At 55.7% G+C, this 16,983-nt stretch overlaps 3 protein-coding genes across 3 annotated transcripts; 1 reads left to right on the top strand and 2 right to left on the bottom strand.

Moving 5' to 3' along the window:
* Positions 1-3,060: 3,060 nt before the first annotated feature.
* On the bottom strand, positions 3,061-8,787 carry REST (RE1 silencing transcription factor). The gene is made up of 4 exons (XM_088531519.1): positions 7,980-8,787; positions 6,285-6,368; positions 3,857-4,757; positions 3,061-3,742 (listed from the first exon to the last, which is right to left on the bottom strand). The coding sequence occupies exons 1-4, from the start codon at positions 8,785-8,787 to the stop codon at positions 3,073-3,075; spliced, it is 2,463 nt and encodes an 820-aa protein (XP_088387645.1). The 3' UTR covers positions 3,061-3,072.
* A 2,365-nt stretch (positions 8,788-11,152) lies between these two features.
* Positions 11,153-14,167, bottom strand: SARAF (store-operated calcium entry associated regulatory factor). The gene is made up of 5 exons (XM_088531518.1): positions 13,922-14,167; positions 13,315-13,699; positions 12,075-12,183; positions 11,376-11,494; positions 11,153-11,227 (listed from the first exon to the last, which is right to left on the bottom strand). Exons 1-5 carry the CDS (start codon positions 14,165-14,167, stop codon positions 11,202-11,204), a joined length of 885 nt encoding a protein of 294 aa, XP_088387644.1. The 3' UTR covers positions 11,153-11,201.
* Positions 14,168-14,313: 146 nt separating this feature from the next.
* LEPROTL1 (leptin receptor overlapping transcript like 1) lies at positions 14,314-15,795 on the top strand. The gene is made up of 4 exons (XM_088531552.1): positions 14,314-14,385; positions 14,794-14,869; positions 15,202-15,388; positions 15,663-15,795. Exons 1-4 carry the CDS (start codon positions 14,370-14,372, stop codon positions 15,777-15,779), a joined length of 396 nt encoding a protein of 131 aa, XP_088387678.1. The 5' UTR covers positions 14,314-14,369; the 3' UTR covers positions 15,780-15,795.
* Positions 15,796-16,983: the final 1,188 nt, after the last annotated feature.

Below are 16,983 nucleotides of genomic sequence, written 5' to 3'. Positions count from 1 at the left end.
GCTTGCAGAGGCTTGCGAGCTCGTGTGGTTTGGGAGGGACATATATACACACACACGCACACACACAGAAAACACCTCCGTTAGCTCCTTGGATCCCGCCAATATTGGACACAAACCCCGGATCTGCATGAGCACCGTCCAAGACCACTCTCAAACTGGGTTAATACTCTTAAGCTACATTAAGTCTGTTGAAATCAGTGACATCACCACATCCTAACTGGCCTGTCAATTGTTAAATATGGTTCTTTCCTTTCCTTTAAAGGCCTAAAAATTTCAGTCTGGCTCTTTGAAATCCAGTAATAGCAATTGCGATGGGGTGAATTTCTACCCACTAGCTACCCCGGTCCCGGTCGCTCCGGGGGTCTGTCACTTACTTGGAGCGCCTAGATCCGGAGGTGAACGCGGTGCAAATCCCACCAACCCGGACGTGACCAAAACTGAACGTCAAGAAACGGGGAAAATGGCAAAACCTACGCAAAATAATTTAACAATGTTGGGGCGGGAGGGAAATCACCGTGTAAAGGGGCCACCGCACGCAGCAGCTTACCTAAGCTGTAAACCCTACGGCAAATATTCCGTATGAGCCACGTCTCACTTGGTACATGTATTTGCTGCCTTACCTTGACACACTCCCACGTCCTGGTCTTGAGCTCTTTGAGGAAAGCAAAGAAAGGGCTAACTCGACTCGGCTGTGTCCCAGCACTGGGTACCTGAGGACGCTGCTGGCAGAGCTTCAAGTCGCAAGGATGGCACCTTTGCTCCTTCGAGTGAGTCTGTCGTTCAGCTTCGGGCTGCTGATCCCGCGGCAAGAAGCGCCGTCCTCGTCACGGAGCTCCGGTCGCATCGGCACTGCGACTGCTCCCCAGAAAAGTGACGTGCAGCAGCGCAGCCCAGAGAGCCATTTGTGTCCGTCCTCGGAGCGGGAGATGTGAGCTCAATCAAAACCGTATTTCCATCAAAAACAAACGAAAAACACACCCAAAGCAGCCCGGGAGGTCCACAAGTTTATGCGAATACAGCTCAAGTCTCTGCAGTCTCTCGCAAGATGGTAAAAGGCTTTTTGCAAGGACATGGAAGGAGCTATGAATCCTCTGCACAGCGCTGGAATTCCCAGCGTCCACGGCATCAACAGCGCCGCATATAGAGGAAGCCTGCTGTGATCAAGAGGAAAAAAAAGAATACATCTACGAACATGACAACTGGCTGTTTAGGGAAGAAAAAAAAAAAAAGAAAACCAGTTCAAGCTAGATTTGTTTTCTTAATGTTCAACATAAATAGAGTTGCAACTCGATCTTCGATGATTGTCGCAGCCACGGTAGGGATCGGACGCTCCATCCGGGCACAAGGAAAGGTCTCAGGCGACACAAGCGCGCGGGGGGACCTCTCCCTCCCGCATCTTTGGCCTCCGATCAGCAGCGGCTCCCGCGGGCAGGAGGAGAAGAGGCTGCTGCTCCCTGGGCACCGGGGCCGAGGCGGCGCCAGCGCCTGCAGAGCGGATCCAGCGCCCGGCTCCTGCTCCGGCCGCTTACCCGGCCGCAGGGAAGCGGGACGATCCCGGGCAACGTGGATGAAAAAGGAGCAGGAAATCCTGCAGTTCTCAATGCCAGGTTTGTTGCTTACTGGTTGCTTTACCTTTTTCTTTATTTTTTTCTCTGTTTTTTTCTGTGCGCGAGGTGTTAGGTATCGATGGGCCAGACTGACTTACATCAGTGCTACCACTCTTTTTGTTTTGTTTTTTAAGCTCATGAAGTGTGGCTGCTGTCCACCACTGAAATGGAAAGGGGAAAGAAATCATCTAGCCTTGCAGAATCTGCAGACCATTCCCATGAGAGCAAGCGTTTTGCTTTTGGATGACCCCAAATTATAAATTATCATTAATATTCTGTATACATATTTAAAAAAAAAAAAAAGATCACAAGTGACATTTCCATGGAATGAAAACCTAGGAAAATGTCAGACTACAATTCAAAATAGTGTTTTGAACTTGCATTGGTAACTTTTACGCAAGAACTATACAATTTTAAAGCTAGTCAAAAATACACAACCAAACAGTTCAGAATTTCAGCACTTTCATGCACAGCTAAAAATAGCCCAGAAAATAAGAAAACAAGGAAAGAGTATCACAGAAAACTGGCCCATGGTAAGCAACAGATCTCAATGTCTCCAAATAAAAGCAGAGCTTACACAAACAAAACCCAACATACATGCATATATAAAGTGTACACGTACTGCACAAGCGCTAGTCCTACAGGATTAAACTGCATAGGTAAAAATCAAAAACATAATGTGCAATATTTTAAGCCCTTAAAGCACAATCAAAAAAAAAAAAAGAGAGAAAATAAAAAAATAGCAAACTTGCTCCCCCACAACGAAGCCAATTGTACATCATAGTTATTAAGATACGAATCAAGATAGAGGTTCTCCAGTCAAAAGTTGGAAGGTCTGCCCCCAGGTTTTGGCTCAGCGTCCGTGCTTAGGGGGTCTGAAATGTACGTTCACAATTATAATTACCTGAAACAGTCACGTTCATTGCTAGCCAACTTTGATTTGTTTCACAAAGTGCTCTTTTATGCAATAGAAACTCTCTTCCCGGTAGGAAAACAAAACCAAAAACTTCGAGGAGTTTAACACTCCAAACATGAAGACACAAAAAGAACTAAAAGGGGAAGAAAGAGGAAGAACTGGCTGCTGGGACATAAAGCAACTACCTCAGTGGCACCGCACGGGTAGCCGCAGCCGGGTCCCTAAAGCTCAATTTATAAACTATAAAATTTATAACTGTGCAAGTTAAGGGGCCAGAAGCTTGCCCTGACCTCCCAGGACAGAGCCTCGCTCAGCCCACCTGCCTCCTCTGACACAGAGATCCAACAGCCGAGTTCACCGTTACGCACAAAGCTGGCAAAAAATACTTTTAACTCAGGAAAAAAAAAAAAAAAAAAAAAAAGGCAGACACTAATTAAAGCAAATCGTGCTTTAAAAAAAAAAAAAAGAACAATCTACAGTATCCGTACATGAGCTGCATGTATAAGACCTTACAGAAGGCGATGAATGCGCCCCGGGCCGCGGCCGCCGCTACTCCTGCCCCTTGGTGGCCTTCTCCAGGTAGTAGACGTTGACGAGGTGCCGGTTGAGGTGCTTGCTGTACTCGCCCTCCTTCCCGAAGCAGCGGTCACAGAAGATGCACACGAAGCTCTCGCCGGCGCCGCCGGCTCCCGCCTTGGCCCCCGCGTCCTCGGGCGCGGAGCGGGCGCCGTTCAGGCCCGAGTCGTCGCTGCCCTCCGAGATGTTGTCGCTGATGTCGCTGCCCTCGTGGCTGTGGATGCCCTCGTCCTCGTCCACCTCCTGCGAGTCGCTCGTGGCCGTGCGGCCGGCGCACGGCAAGCCCGGCGCGGGGGGCTGCGCCGCGGCCATGGCGTCCACGGCGCCCGCGTCGCCCACGGGCCCCGCCGCCCGCGCGGCCTCCCGCTCCGTCCCCTCCGCGTCCATGGGTGAGTCCGGGCCCTGCGCAGGGGACGCCGCGCCGGAGGCTTCCTCGGCGTGCGTGCCTCGCCCTTCCCCAGCCTCCCTCTCCTCCTCTCCTCCGCCGACAGTGTCTTTTCCCTCTCCTGCTGCCGCGGGTGCCTCTTGGTCTCCCTCCTCCTCGGCCGCCGTGTCCGGCTCGCAGGGCGCCAGGCGGAGCTGCGCGGGGTCCCGCTCGCGGCCGCCGCCAGCGTCGCCGCTCTGAACCAGCGCAGCAGGGCCGCTAGTGCCACCCGGCGCAGCCACCGCTGGCTCCTGTTCCAGCTCCTGTTCCAGCTCCTGTTCCAGCTTCTGTTCCAGCTCCTGCTCCCGCTCTTGTTCCAGCTCCAGCTCCTGCTCCCGGCTGCTGCCCTGGGGGCCGTCAGGCTCCCCGCGCGCATCCTCCGCGGAGGCAGCGGGACCCTCCATGCGGCTCTGCTCCTCCTCGAGCGCCTCCGCGTCGGGTTTGCTGCTTTTCTTGCCGTGCTTGCTCTTCAGAGCTTTCTTTTTTCTGTTCTTCTTAGGGCATGAGTTTTGCTTCCTTGGCTCCTCCTCCGCTACGACGTCACTCTTGGGAGCTTCCTGGCAGTCTCTGGGCTTAGTTTCCACTTTCTTTTTCTTTTTCATTACTGCTGGGGTGTCATTTGCAGGCTCGTCCTTTGAGGAAGCTGCTTCAGCCTCTGCCTTTCTTTTGCTCTTCTTTGCTTTACACGGTTTCTCAGTACTTCTCTCAGTTTTAATGTCCACTTCCTTGTTCTCCGAAGCCGATTTCCGACTCCGGGTTGTCACCTGGCCTACACAAACACTGCTCGTTGGCTTCTTCTCCTTCGCCAAGTTCTCCTTTTTCTCCACTTTCACTGTTTTCTCAGTTTTCTTTGCCGCCGAATCCCCCTTCGCCTGCTCCTTCTCCGCTTTGTCACTGAGGCTCTCGGAGAAGTCGGCTTCGCTCTTTTTAGTCCGTAGTTTCACTTTGGAGACATCCATGGTGATGTCCGAGCAGTCGGGATGCCTGGACTTGATGTGGTACTGCAGGTTGCACTTCTTGGAGGCGGCGTAGTCGCACACGGGGCAGAGGAACTGGCGGGGGTTGACGTGGAGCTCCACGTGCTTCTTGAAGTTGCTGCGGTCGGCGGTTTTGTAGTCGCAGTGCGGGCAGGTGAGCGGCTTGGGCCCGTTGTGGACCTGCCGCGCGTGACGAGTCACCTCGTGCTGGTTGGAGGCCACGTAGCTGCACTGGTCGCACTTGAAAGGCTTCTCACCTGGGGAAGGAGCCGGGGAGGGGGGAAAGGTGGTGATTACCAAGCACAGAGCGGGGGAAAAATAACTGCTTCCCGGGAATATGGACACAGAGAGAGGGGGAAGCAAATACACGGAAAGGAAGAGGAAGGGGAAACTTCTCCATGCGCCTTTAAAATTAAACAGAATCAAAATGAGGAGTCCACAAATCACAAACACGTTCACGAGACACAACGAAAATGTGCCAAAAAAAAAGAAAGAAAAAAAGAGAAGGGGCGAGGGCTGGGAGGGAGGGGATCCGCAACCAGACACGCGGGAACAACGCCACGGGGTCTGGCTGTGCATACGTACCGCCGGCATCTCGCTACAGTAATATTAGCAAATGGGATCCATACCCAACTGGTCCATTGAATGCATTGTAGAAAAACGGAAATTAACATTCGATAAATAGCAGTTTCACACACACACACACACACACACGCGCGCGCGCGTGCTTCACAACGGCCCAGCTTTACCCGGGGTTAGCACACCTCCCGTTTGCAGCGAGAGGAACCGAGGGAAAATCAGCCAGCGAGAAAACCCACAAGGCACGTGGCAAACCCCGGCCGCTGGGGTGAGCTCCCCTTGCGACACCCGGGCTCGCCGAGCTCCCTTCAGGTGCGGGAGCCGGCTCCGGGCAAGCCGAGCGCGGCCGCTCGCGGGGCATCGCGCTGCTCCCGAAACGGCGCGGGCTTACGCCGGGCTCCCGCCATCTCGGCCCTCTCTTCCCTCCTTTTTCCTGCTTCTTCTGCGAGCCTGACCCCGAGGGGGCTGCACCAGAGCAGGTTCCGCACCCTGGGAATGTGCGCGCCACGGATGAGCTCCCGGTCGCTGGGAGTGAGCCCAGCATCAGCCCCAAAGCAGCTCCCAGTTCTGGAGGCTGAATGTTTCCATGGGAAGTTCTTGAACCCAAACCCTGGGAAGTCACTTCAGAGCTGGCTGTTTTTAATGGGTCCAAACCCCACTCCACAACCATTAAAACTATCTTCTGATTTCAATTAAAAGCCTCAACTATTGAAACGGAAACAATTGCTATTTGGGAGGTTTTCACCATTGCCTGCTAGCAGCAGGAATTCACCTAGGTTTGGGCAATCTGGACACTAGCAAAAACGACACAAAGTAAATAACACTGAGCAAAAGCTCCCGGGGTTTCCTCGGAGGCTCTGGGGGAGCCGGGTCTGCAGCGGAGCCGGGGGAGACTCGCAGCTGCTCAGGGCTCTCCCCGCGTCCCCCGCTCGCAGCGGGTCAGAGCAGGCAGGAGGGCCCAGCGCTGCACCTGCACCGGAGCACGGGCCGAGGCCCCGGGCCGCCTCCGAACCTCAGGAAACACCTCGGAAAGCCGAGGGAAAGCGCGGGAGGCTCCTCCGCTGCTGCTCGCATCCGGCAGCGCTCAGCGCTCCCTCGGCCTCTCCTCCCCGAGGGAAAAGCGAGGCTAAAAGTGAGGCAAACCGCGTGGCGCAGCAGCCGCCCGCGCCGGGAGACCCGCGGCGCCGGTGCCGCGCGGAACCCACCTGAGTGCGTGCGCATGTGGCGCGTCAGGTGGGTCTTCTGCGAGCTGGAGTAGGGGCACACGGCGCACTGGTAGGGCCGCTCTCCTGCGGGACACAGAGCACGGCCGTGAGCGGAGCGGCGCCGACCCCGCGGCCGGGGGCTGCGCCCAGCCCGCCCTGTCGCGGCGCGGCTTTCCAGGGGGAAGCTGGTAACCGCCGGGACGACGACGCTGGAAACCTGCTTCAAGTGAAGACAAGCCCCAGCTAAAGGCAGCGGGTGGAGGATTAGCAGCTGTTGGGCAGGTCCAGATAAGTCCCAGGGGTGTTTACCCCAACCGCTGGCACGGCTGAGAGCTCCGGGCGGCCTCGTCTCCGCCGCTGCTGTTGCTGCAGAAACAGCCCCGGAGTCTCCTGCGGCTACACGGAGAGAGGGAAGGGAGAGGGGCAGGAGCGAAGCAGGGAGCTCCCCAAGGTGGCCGGGCCTCCGTCACGCGCCTAATTCTGCCCTCGTCCTCCCATCCCACCCCATCCCAGTGCCCTCCAGCACAACGGCAGCTCAGGGGACGTTCGGCCGCGGCCCCCTGGGCAGCTGGAAGGGGCCTCGGTGCCCCACACTGAGCGCAGGGGGGGCTTTTGTCTCCAAGTGCCTTTACGAGCCGAAAATATGTGGCCAAAGGTCCCGGTATCTCCGGTTGGAATCTCCTGGTTCCTCCTGGTATCCCAGTATCTCCTGTGAAGGCGGCTTTATGAAACGCTGCTCCCCCCAGGATTTTCATTGTAATTTTACAAGCTCATTATAAGCAAACACACCAGCAGAAGAGGAAAAAAAAATAAATAAAAAAATAAAAACTTTCCACAGGACACTTTCTTTTTAATTCCATTACTGCTACGTTAACTGCCTACAAAAACTTTTGACCACTAAATACCTGCTGGGATATTTTTAAGGCAAAACAGCTCTGCACTAGCCCCAGCAGGGACTGTTCAGCCCAGCAGTAGCTCATTTGTTCCTCAGCTACTCCTTCCTTTCGCCCCAACACCCTTCCCCACAAAATCGGTGTTACTGGAAAGGAGGCGCCTTCCCAAATGAGGCTATTGACAGATTTTAAAGGATTTCGATCGAGCAAGAAGTGCTGGAAGGAGCTTTCCTTGCTGCTTTACTAACCTTTAGATCAGCAAGGGGGTTTCTGCCTAATCGAGAGCTATCGAGGGGAGCAGCTACCCGAGGAGGACTAAAAAGGGCTGCAATCTCATAAAGGGTCACTTTGTTTTGGTCAGAGCAACTCAAGACACAGCCAGCCAAAGAAGCAGCAGCTGACGCTTCTCCACTGTTTTTAAAGGAGAAAAGAGGAACCGGATCACGCTCTGCATGGCCTAGAACGCTTGGGTTCTTTTAACACGGTTCACTGATGTAGAAAACAAAACGTGGGGGGAAAACAAAAACGGGACCAGCTCCTGCCAGCTGGAAACACCTACGGATTCCCACGGGGAAGCGCCGGCGCCGCTGGGTGCTGCCGCTCTCACCTAGCCCCAGCGGGGTCCCGCTGGCCACTAGGGAGCCCCATGGAGCTCCACCGGCATCCAGAGGGACCCCGGGTGTTTCCTGGCACCTGCGTTAGGCTGGAGACGGGACACCGGGCCCAGGCCCCCCTGCTCGCGTTGGCCACGGCTGCGAGGGACGCGTTCCCGCCACGCAGCGCGCGCAGGGGAAGGGCCTACCCGTGTGCGTGCGGATGTGCTGGATGTAGTTGTTCTTCCTGTCCGAGAAGTAGGAGCACTGCGAGCACGTGTAGACCTTCCTGGGGAAGTGGTTCCGCAGGTGCTTCTTCCAGTGGTACTCGCTGACGGTGGTGTAGGTGCAGATGGTGCACTTGTAGACGCGCTCGTTCTCGCCCGCCTTGTTGTGGTGCTTCAGGTGGGCCAGGTAGTGGTCGTACCTGTTGGTGTTGTAGCCGCAGCGGTCGCAGCGGATGGGGCCCTTGGAGAAGTCGACCTCCTCGGCGGCGGCGGCCTCGGCCTCCTTGGCCTGCGCCTGCTTCTCGGCGCTCTCCTCCACGAAGAACTTCTTGGCGCTGTGCACGCGGATGTGGTGCACGAACTGCTCCTCGCACTCGGCCTCGTACTGGCAGGGCTTGCAGCGGAACGGCTTGCTCTTGCCGCCGCGGCCCCGCTCCTCGGCGCTCTCCGGCGTGCCGGGCGCCTCCAGGCCCGCGCCGGGCGGCCCCGCGTCCGCGGCGGGCGGCAGCGCGGGGGGCCCCGCGGCCTCGCCGGGCGCCTCGTCGCCGTCGCTGTCGGAGAAGCCGCCGTCGCGCACCGTGGTGAGCTCGGCCATCTGCCGCTCCTCGCCCGCCGCCTCGTCGCCGGGGCCGCCGCCCGCGTCGCCGGTGAGGGCCACGTTGGCCAGCAGGACGAGCTGCGGCGCCGCCAGCTCCGCCTTGGACAGCTCGTGCAGCTCGTAGGCGACGTCGCCGCCGCCGCCGGGGGCCATGCCGAAGAGGCCGGGCTGCGCCAGCACCTGCGTGGCCATGGCGGCGCTGCGGGGCGGCGCGGGGCCGTGAGCGCGGGGCCGCCGCCGCCCTGCCCGCCGCGCCGCGCCGGCACGCGGCCATTTTCTGCCTCTGCCCACACAAAGCGGCGCCCTCCCCTCCCCTCCGCCCCGCTCCGCGCCCGGCAGCGCCGGCCCCGCGCGCCCGCAAGGTCACCCCTTAGCCGTGGTGCTGATCCCCCCCGGGCCGGCGCCGCGCGCGCAGATCAGCCCTGGACAGCGCCTCTCGCGCGGGCGGCGCGGCCCGGCCCGCCGCGGCACCCCCCTCCGCCCCCCCCCCGCCGCCGCGCGCCCCGCGCTTCCCGCCGCCGCCCCCGCCCGCCCCCCCGCACTCACCGGGCGCGCGGCGGCGGCTGCGGCGCCGGGGGGGGAGGGCCGCGGCGCGCGCGGGGCGGCGGCGGCGGGCGGCGCGCGGGGGGGCGGGCGGCGGCGGCGGCGCGGCGGGAGGCGCCGCGCATTCCAGCACACAGCGCGCAGCGGCGGCGCCGCCCCGCCCCGGCCCCGCCCACCGCCGCGGCGCCCCGCCCACCGCCCGGCTGGCCACGCCCACCGCCAGGGCTGTCACGTGGGGCGGGGGGAAGGTGACGCGCGGGCCCCGGGGTGATGGCGGCCGGGTCACCTCAGGGGGGAGGCGGGAGGGTTTTCTTTTTCTTTTTTTTTTTTTTCCTTCGGAAAAGGGTGAAAATTAGACTTTTCCTTTCCCTTTTTTTTTTTTTTTTTAAATAAACGGAGCTATTTCTCTGCTAGAATCACTGCTTGACAAATAATGCGGAAACGCGACGAGCAAAATCATGAGCCCGCTTCCCTAAGGAGCCATGCAAAACATGCAGCTGGCATCGAGGGGACAACCCCCGGCCGCAAACACCGCGGTTTTGGCTTCCGGAGGCGCGGGCCATCCCGCCTCGCCGCCCTGTGCCTGGGATTTCGGTGATTCCTCTCCGATGCTTGTTCCTCCCGGCCACATCCCCTCGAGGACAAAGGGAGAATCTGCATTTTCCTGAATTTGTTTTTTGTTTGCCTTTCCAGCAGGCAAGGGAGGAAGCGTGACAACATGTTTTGGCTGTAGCTGCACTTAAGCGAAACAAACAGATTGTCCCAGAGAAGTAGGGGGTGATTCACCTTGCACCCACGAGCACGGAGGAAGGTGACTAACACCCTTCCTAGTAGTGTTAAAAACACTTTTTTTTGGGGGGGGGGTCTATCAGCTCCTATCAGCAGCATCCAGAGGCCACAGAGTCATCAGGTTTGGGCACCACAACAGGTTCAATGCAGGAGGTGTAAGTACAGGTGAAAACATTACCCGCAACACTTTACACCTCACCGTAATATTAGATCCAGGTCTAAACTTACTGAAACAGTTAGGCAGTAAAAAAAAAACAACAAAATAACAATTTCATAATTAATTAGCTGGTTCAGTTATTGCAACTAGTTTTGGCCTGAATACACTTACACACAGAAGCTACACAAGTAAATTACCATTTACTTTCTTCACTTCCCCCACTGCGAGGTGAGCCCCTCTCATACCGAAAGGCTCCCATTCACTCTTTGACAACACTTAAATAACAAAATTAAAGGCAAACTCAGAGGTTTGTGTCTCATTAGACACTGGGTTCCTTTGCTCAGGCTTAGGGCCTGCTACATGGTAGGGATACTACCAGCTTTGGAGGAAGGATTCTCCCTTTCCATTTGCACCTTTGCTTTTACCCTGATCTGGGTAAGTGGCTCTTGCAGGAAAAAACAAACAGGATACAAGAGGGACAAGCCAGTTCATACCCGAAGCTTTCACAACGTTGCTAACATTCACAGTTAAACAAAACCCCAAAACCTCGGGTTTTCACACGGGGATAAAGTGCCTATAATCACCTTGCCTTAGGAGACCTCTCTCTCCTTCTAGAAGGTGGTCTAGGCCACACACGCACGTGTGCTTAATTTTACCAGGACAAGCCAAAGGAGGTGGCGGCCCTTGGGAATCAGGCGGATTACATAAGAGCGCCTTCCAAGCGCTGGATCACAAAGGAAAATAAATCAGAAAACTGCCCAAATACACTGGAACTCTGGATTAAATGATGATTAGCCCAGGGTATATGACTAAGCTACTTGCTGTGAAAAGCGGGTGAGGTTATCCATGACACCGTTAGTCAACACAGGCAACCGCATCATCCCTCCAACTTGGAAGTGGTTATTTTGTATCTTATGAGAAGTTGTTTTCTTGAAATAGTGGATGTTCCAGTACCTGCAATGCCCTGAAGGGCCTGCATTGCCACAGGGGAAAAGGAATGATTTGCCCAGTCTTTCACACCTTATATCCACCCCCCAGAGCCTGCTGCTATAAAAAGGTGCTAGCACACACCAAGGAAGTCACGTTTCATTGCTGAGATGCAACAACATCAGGGGTTTCATCTTCGTTTTGTGCCACCAAAGCCTGCAAAGGAGAAAAAAAAAGTTCAATTCAACCAGTCTTGTTGTAAAAGGGAAAAAGAAAACAATATTTTAAAAAGCTCAAGGTGGCAAGAGAATGGAGTGAAGCACACACGAAGGGCAGCAGTACCCGCGAGCCCCTCGTGCCTTACCAGAAGCAGTTCTCGTTCCCGCGCCGCCGGCCCCCGTGGAACCGCTCGGCTGCCCGCACGCGGGCGGCGCAGCCCCGTGGTGGGCCCAGGTGCCGAAATACGGCGACTGCGGCTGCGCTCTGGCGAGAGAGAGTCACAGGAGGGGATCGTCAGCGACCTCCCACAACACTAACTCACCTCACATTACGCAGCATTAAAAACTGCCTGCTGGACACTTTTTTTTCTTTATTCTTCAGAGATTCTCTCTTCTCCGAAGCGTTCTCTCCTTAAAAGACAGGCAATCCTGCCCAGGCTTCTTGACCACACTGCCTTACAAAGCAGGCAGATGCTTCAAAACGCTCTGCCCATGCAGTCTCTCCCACTCCCACACCTTCAATGTAAAGAAAACGGGGCTTTATATAACCAGTTATATCACTACGTGCTTACAGAAAGAGAACTGACAGAGACATTTATTAGATAAACAGCACAAACTGCTTGGGCTCTACAGAGTCCCTGGAGCAGAGAGGGACTTTAGTGCCCTCAATTCCTCTGCCAGAAAGAAGTTAGAAGAAATCGCTTCACTGCTGGAGCTACAGACTGCTGTCCAAAACTGCTCTTGTGATAGGATTTTATAGCCTGAATGACACGTCAAAAGAAAAAAAAAGAAAAAAACAGCAAAGAACCTTGAGCTTAAAGCGGGAGTGGAACCTTATATCTTACCTATGACTACCAGCCAAGTAGCCCAGCAAGCCTCCTGCTCCTAATCCAGTCCAAAATCCCGGTCCTGAACTGGTTCCATGATTGAAAGGAGTCCCAAAGCTGTCAGGTTCTTAAGTCGAGGGGAAAAGAGGAAACATGTCAGTTAATGGCAATTAACTGTCACACCAGCTACTGCAACAGGACCCACTCTGACTCATTAATGGGAAATCAGGCACCAAATTCCTGCTAATTTCAGTAGGCTACAGATAAAGCCTAATGGGAAAGATGTTAAGAAGCATCAAACACATATGCAAAAAATCCCACTAGCAACAAAAGAGAGCTGCTCTATGTTAAAAACTACCTTGCAGCCCTCATGTTTGCTAAACATAAACAGCCCTAACACAACTAAGCTAAAGCTTTAACATAAGTCCTAACAAAGTACAAAAGACAAAGACTGAAATAATTAAGGAGCCCAGAGATTTCATATGCCATCGAGTTGTATGTGGCCCAATTTCTCTTCTTTAAACTGGTATGCGTTGGTTGAAGCCACAGACTACAGAAATTCTCATTTAAGTTTTAAGCCTACATTGGATTTGATAATGGATTCCATTTCCAATGCATTGGAAGAAAGGCAGCTATCACAGTGATGACATACCCACAAAGCTATGCTGCTTTGCAAATAAAAATATAGCACTTAATTTACTGGAAAAGCTACGTTAGCTAGTGAGATGAACCAAATCTTTTATTCAAGAGCATCGTGACCGAGCACTGACACAGAAAACAGAGTCATCTTTCATGGAAAAGCCCAGAATAAGCACTGAGGATCACGTTAAACCACAAAGTGGAGCACAACGAGGCTCCGCTGGCTGAACAAGCTCCACAGAACACATTCCACTTGCTAAGGAGATTTAAAAGGAAGCCAACTGAAGGGTAACAGCAGCAGGTGGACTAAATTGCTTGTCCTGACTGAGCACTTTTGCTCTGCTGGTAAAACTGGAAATAAGATACTAAATGCCAGAAGTATCATAACAATTTTGAGTTGGCCCCAGATTAGTTTGCCTCTTCATTTTCTGTTTCAGAAGTACCACCACCACAGCAAAATCTCATGAGGAAAAACTGACAGTAGGCACTCAAAGTGCTGTCAACTCTGCCATGTGTGGCTCTCGGTGTGCGTGCTAAACTTCTCATTTTTCCACTATTAATCCACAGAAACTATTCCCAGCCTCCCGGTCCTTGCCCCGCGCCGGCCTCGCGGCCCTACCTGTGAAGGTGGCTTTAAAGCCAGGAGGAGGGGGCGCCTGCCGGCCCTGCCAGGAAGGCCCGGAGAAGCTGTCACCAAAGCTCTGCGGAGGCTGCTGGTTGCTGAGGAAGAGCCTGTAAACTCCATACGCCAGAGCCAGGAGAACAAGCACCACAACCACCCCGGGGACGGAATCCAGGGAATCCTTCCTGGGCTGGTAGTAGCCGGAGCCAAAGCCTGCGGAGCCCTTCGCCCTCCTCTCGCCCTCCTCGGTCAGCTCCAGGCTGAAGAGCAATCCACAGGATCCCTCCAGGATGTAGGGATCGCCGGGGTAGTCGTAGCCCTCGCAGCTCACCTCGATCTCTCCAAAGCGGTAGCTGCTTTCCAAGTCTGCCTTGCACTCCCACTGCAAAAGCGAAAGAAACATCAGTCAGAGAAGCACCTGCTCCTCGGGAGACGGAAACAACCCCTTGCTTCCACAAATATCCTACGAAACGATGCATTAGCTATCAACGAGTCAGTCAAAAGGCCCCAGGAAAGGGACCCCAGGAAAGGTTCAAAATGAACGGGGACGGTTTTTTCAGGTTGTCCTCGAAGCTGGCTGCCCCGTCCTGGCGCTCCCGCCTACCTGCACGTCGCGCCCGTCCGTGCCGCGATTGTAGCACTGCGCCACGGCGGGGGCGGCGGCGCAGCCGGCCGCGCCGCCCGCGCACTGCAGCTGCGGCACGGCGGCCGCGCGCCGCGACGCCGTGAGGCGGCCCCGCCGCAGCGTCAGCGCGCGCACGTCCCGCAGCAGCACGCGCCCCGCGCCCGCGCCCGGCGCCAGCAGCGACAGCAGCAGCAGCAGCGCCAGGCCGCCCCGCGCCGCCGCCATGACAGCGCCGCGCGGGGACACGCCTCCTCTTCCGCTGCCCGCCGGAAGGGGAGAGGCGGCGACGGGAGGGGGCGGCGGTTACGGGCCGTATTGCTCCGAGGAGCCGCGCGCGAGGCGGTGCCGCCCGGAAGCGGCTCCCTGCGCGCACACGCACTTCCGCCTCCCGGCGCGCGGGCTGCGCGGCGGCTCCGCGGGACGCGCCATGGCCGGGATCAAAGGTGCGCGCGCCGCGGGGGGGGGGGGGCGCGCGGGGCGGTCGCCTTGGCAACCCGGGGGGGGCGCGCGGGGCGGTCGCCTTGGCAACCCGGGGTGGGGGGGGCGCGCGGTCGTGCCCCTCCCTCCCCGTCCTGTGGCCCCGGCGGACATTTTCCGTGGGCGCCCCCCCTTCCGCGCCGCTTCTGGGGACGTTTCCCCCTTTTTTTTTCCTGACGGAGTGAAGTTTTCCGGGGTGTTAACCGCCTCGCTGCCTGCTAAAACCGGGGTTACTTGGAGCCTTGGGTCCTCGGCACGTGGCAAAGCTCTGTCATTTGTTTGGCGGCCAAAAGCCGCGGTGTTTTGTGCGCGTTGCTGAACTGTTTGTGTTCTCCTTTTTTTCTCTTTCCTGCGCTGCGTTTGCTGTGCGGCAGCCCTGATCAGCCTGTCCTTCGGGGGAGCCGTGGGGCTCATGTTCCTGATGCTCGGATGTGCCCTGCCGCAGTACAAGTAACGCGCGCGCTCCGCGGCCCCCGGCGCCCCCCGGGGTTCACAGCCCCTTTCCTGGGGGGGTGGGATGGCCAAAAGGTCACCCGGGAGTTAACTCACCGTGGACGTGAAGGCAGCCAAAGTCAGGTTCACAAACCTGGGTACCTGAGCGATGACTTGGAGGGGGAGCATTGCACAGTCATCCTGAAAACTGAGGATTTGCTAAGGATTTGCCTGGGCTTGTGTCCCGCTGCTTCCCGAATGTGTGTTCCGGGTGGGGAAAACGCCTGGCGTTGGTGTTGGAGGGCAGGAAGCCACCCGCGCTGACTCGAACTCTCCCCTCTCTTTTCCAGCCAGTACTGGCCGCTGTTTGTCCTGTTTTTCTACATCCTTTCTCCCATCCCGTACTGCATAGCACGGAGGTTAGTGGACGACACGGACGCGGCGAGCAATGCCTGCAAGGAGCTGGCCATATTCCTCACCACGGGCATCGTTGTCTCCGCGTTCGGGCTGCCTATAGTGTTTGCCAGAGCTGAGCTGGTTAGTAACACCGCGGCCCCTGCAGTCCCTTTCTGCCCTGTAACTTACTGCTTTTACTGAGGGTGACACTCAGACGCGCCGACTCGTGTGACTGGTACTAACGATGCGTGCGGTGGGAGCCGGCCAAGGGGAATCTTTCAGCGAGGAGAGCTAAGCCCAGCAGCAGAAACATGGCCAAAAAGAAGTGCTGAAACGTTGCCTTGTGGGCCGGTTGCCTCTCGTCTCGCCCGCGCTGAGTTCGCCGCCTGTGTAACCCGGTCTCCCTTTTTTGCAGATTTACTGGGGCGCGTGCGCGCTCGTCCTCACGGGGAACACGGTCATCTTCGCCACGATCCTCGGGTTTTTCCTGGTCTTCGGCAGCAACGACGACTTCAGCTGGCAGCAGTGGTGAAAGGATGATGGCCGGCGGCGCGAGGGGAGGACGGGCGCTGCGAGGAGGAGCGCGGCGGCCCTCGGAAGGAGCCGGCCTGCTCCTCCCCTCCCTGCTCCCGCCCAGCGTTCTGCCCGTGGATTTCTAGGCTTTGCGGAGCGCAGGGACAGTTGGTTCCGCTCTTACCCACAGTATATTTTTAGGTGCTCTCTTGGTTTCGAGTTGTCGTTCTTGCTCTGTTTTGTGTTCGTGTAAAACATTGAAGCTGGAACGAGAACGTTTAAATACGCTTGCAGGGAAGATTAAACAACGTCTTAAAGTTGAGCAGTAAAACTAAGCTTTGAAAGACTTTACCTTTCGAATATGGTGATTAAATTATGAGGCATAAAAGCTGCGGGTAAGGTAAGAGGTCACGCAGCACTGCTGTCAAGCAGCAGATACGTAGCTTATTCCTGTATTTCAGTGGAGACGATGCAGGGAAGAAGCAGCTGTTGGCTCTGCTCCTGCTTGTCCCTTGCTGTGTGTGCTCAATGGTCATGGCGTTTATTTTAAAGAGGAGGCCGAGGAGCAGCTAGAGTTACCTGAGGAAAACCCTAAATTTTCACGGCGTTACCACTTTGACCTGCCTTGTTTTCAACCTTTGTGCGAATGTGACATGCAAACGCTCTGTAAATTTCCTGATGCTATGACACGCAAAACTAAACGGCATTGTGGGGCAAGGGAAAAATAATGTTTAAATTCCCTTTTTTTTTTAATCTCTTTTGAGCTGTTTCTATTTGTAATGTTGTGTTGCTGCTCTCGTACCACCACAAAGGTGGCGAAGTGTTCATTTATGGAACTGCTGCTCTGTGTTAATTTGAAGCACATACAAAACTTCTCTGTTTCCACTTTTTAATTTATTTTATAAGTAGCATACACGGAGTAAAACTGCTTTTCCCGTGTATGTTAACACTTGGTATGTGTTTAACCTGCCTAAGAATGAATGTGTTTTTTCCTTCCACACAGGGCAGTCGGTCCATGACTTTTTTGCAGGGCGCTGACTGATTTCACTGGCGTTTTAAGTTCCCATGCGCTGTTTGTTGGTATTTGATGTCTAGAGTTGTAGCTCTTGTTCTGTAAGATCACACAATTTCCAGTACTTAAGCCATGTTGTCTGCATTCCTCCCAATTGTCTGAATCTTCTATTTTAGAGAAACCTGCCACCAGACACTCCATAAGGAGATGG

Source organism: Tinamus guttatus, unplaced genomic scaffold (genome assembly GCF_059628265.1).
Source record: "Tinamus guttatus ecotype Peru unplaced genomic scaffold, ASM5962826v1 Tinamus_guttatus_pri_ptg000423l, whole genome shotgun sequence".
Lineage (NCBI taxonomy): Eukaryota > Metazoa > Chordata > Aves > Tinamiformes > Tinamidae > Tinamus > Tinamus guttatus.
This window is presented reverse-complemented; position numbering and strand designations above follow the sequence as displayed.

What these genes read in the sequence shown, in the direction of transcription:
- LEPROTL1 (XM_088531552.1), top strand. An exon ending in TGTGCCCTGCCGCAGTACAA is followed by an intron (nt 14,870 to 15,201) that starts GTAACGCGCGCG and finishes TCTCTTTTCCAG; the next exon opens with CCAGTACTGGCCGCTGTTTG. An exon ending in TGTTTGCCAGAGCTGAGCTG is followed by an intron (nt 15,389 to 15,662) that starts GTTAGTAACACC and finishes CCTTTTTTGCAG; the next exon opens with ATTTACTGGGGCGCGTGCGC.
- REST (XM_088531519.1), bottom strand. Translation starts at nt 8,787, where the DNA reads ATGGCCACGCAGGTGCTGGCGCAGCCCGGCCTCTTCGGCATGGCCCCC. An exon ending in GCACATCCGCACGCACACGG is followed by an intron (nt 6,369 to 7,979) that starts GTAGGCCCTTCC and finishes TGTGTCCCGCAG; the next exon opens with GAGAGCGGCCCTACCAGTGC. An exon ending in CCCCAGGGCAGCAGCCGGGA is followed by an intron (nt 3,743 to 3,856) that starts GCAGGAGCTGGA and finishes GGGTGGCACTAG; the next exon opens with CGGCCCTGCTGCGCTGGTTC.
- SARAF (XM_088531518.1), bottom strand. Translation starts at nt 14,167, where the DNA reads ATGGCGGCGGCGCGGGGCGGCCTGGCGCTGCTGCTGCTGCTGTCGCTG. An exon ending in TACTTGGCTGGTAGTCATAG is followed by an intron (nt 11,495 to 12,074) that starts GTAAGATATAAG and finishes CTCTCTCGCCAG; the next exon opens with AGCGCAGCCGCAGTCGCCGT. An exon ending in GGGAACGAGAACTGCTTCTG is followed by an intron (nt 11,228 to 11,375) that starts GTAAGGCACGAG and finishes TCTCCTTTGCAG; the next exon opens with GCTTTGGTGGCACAAAACGA.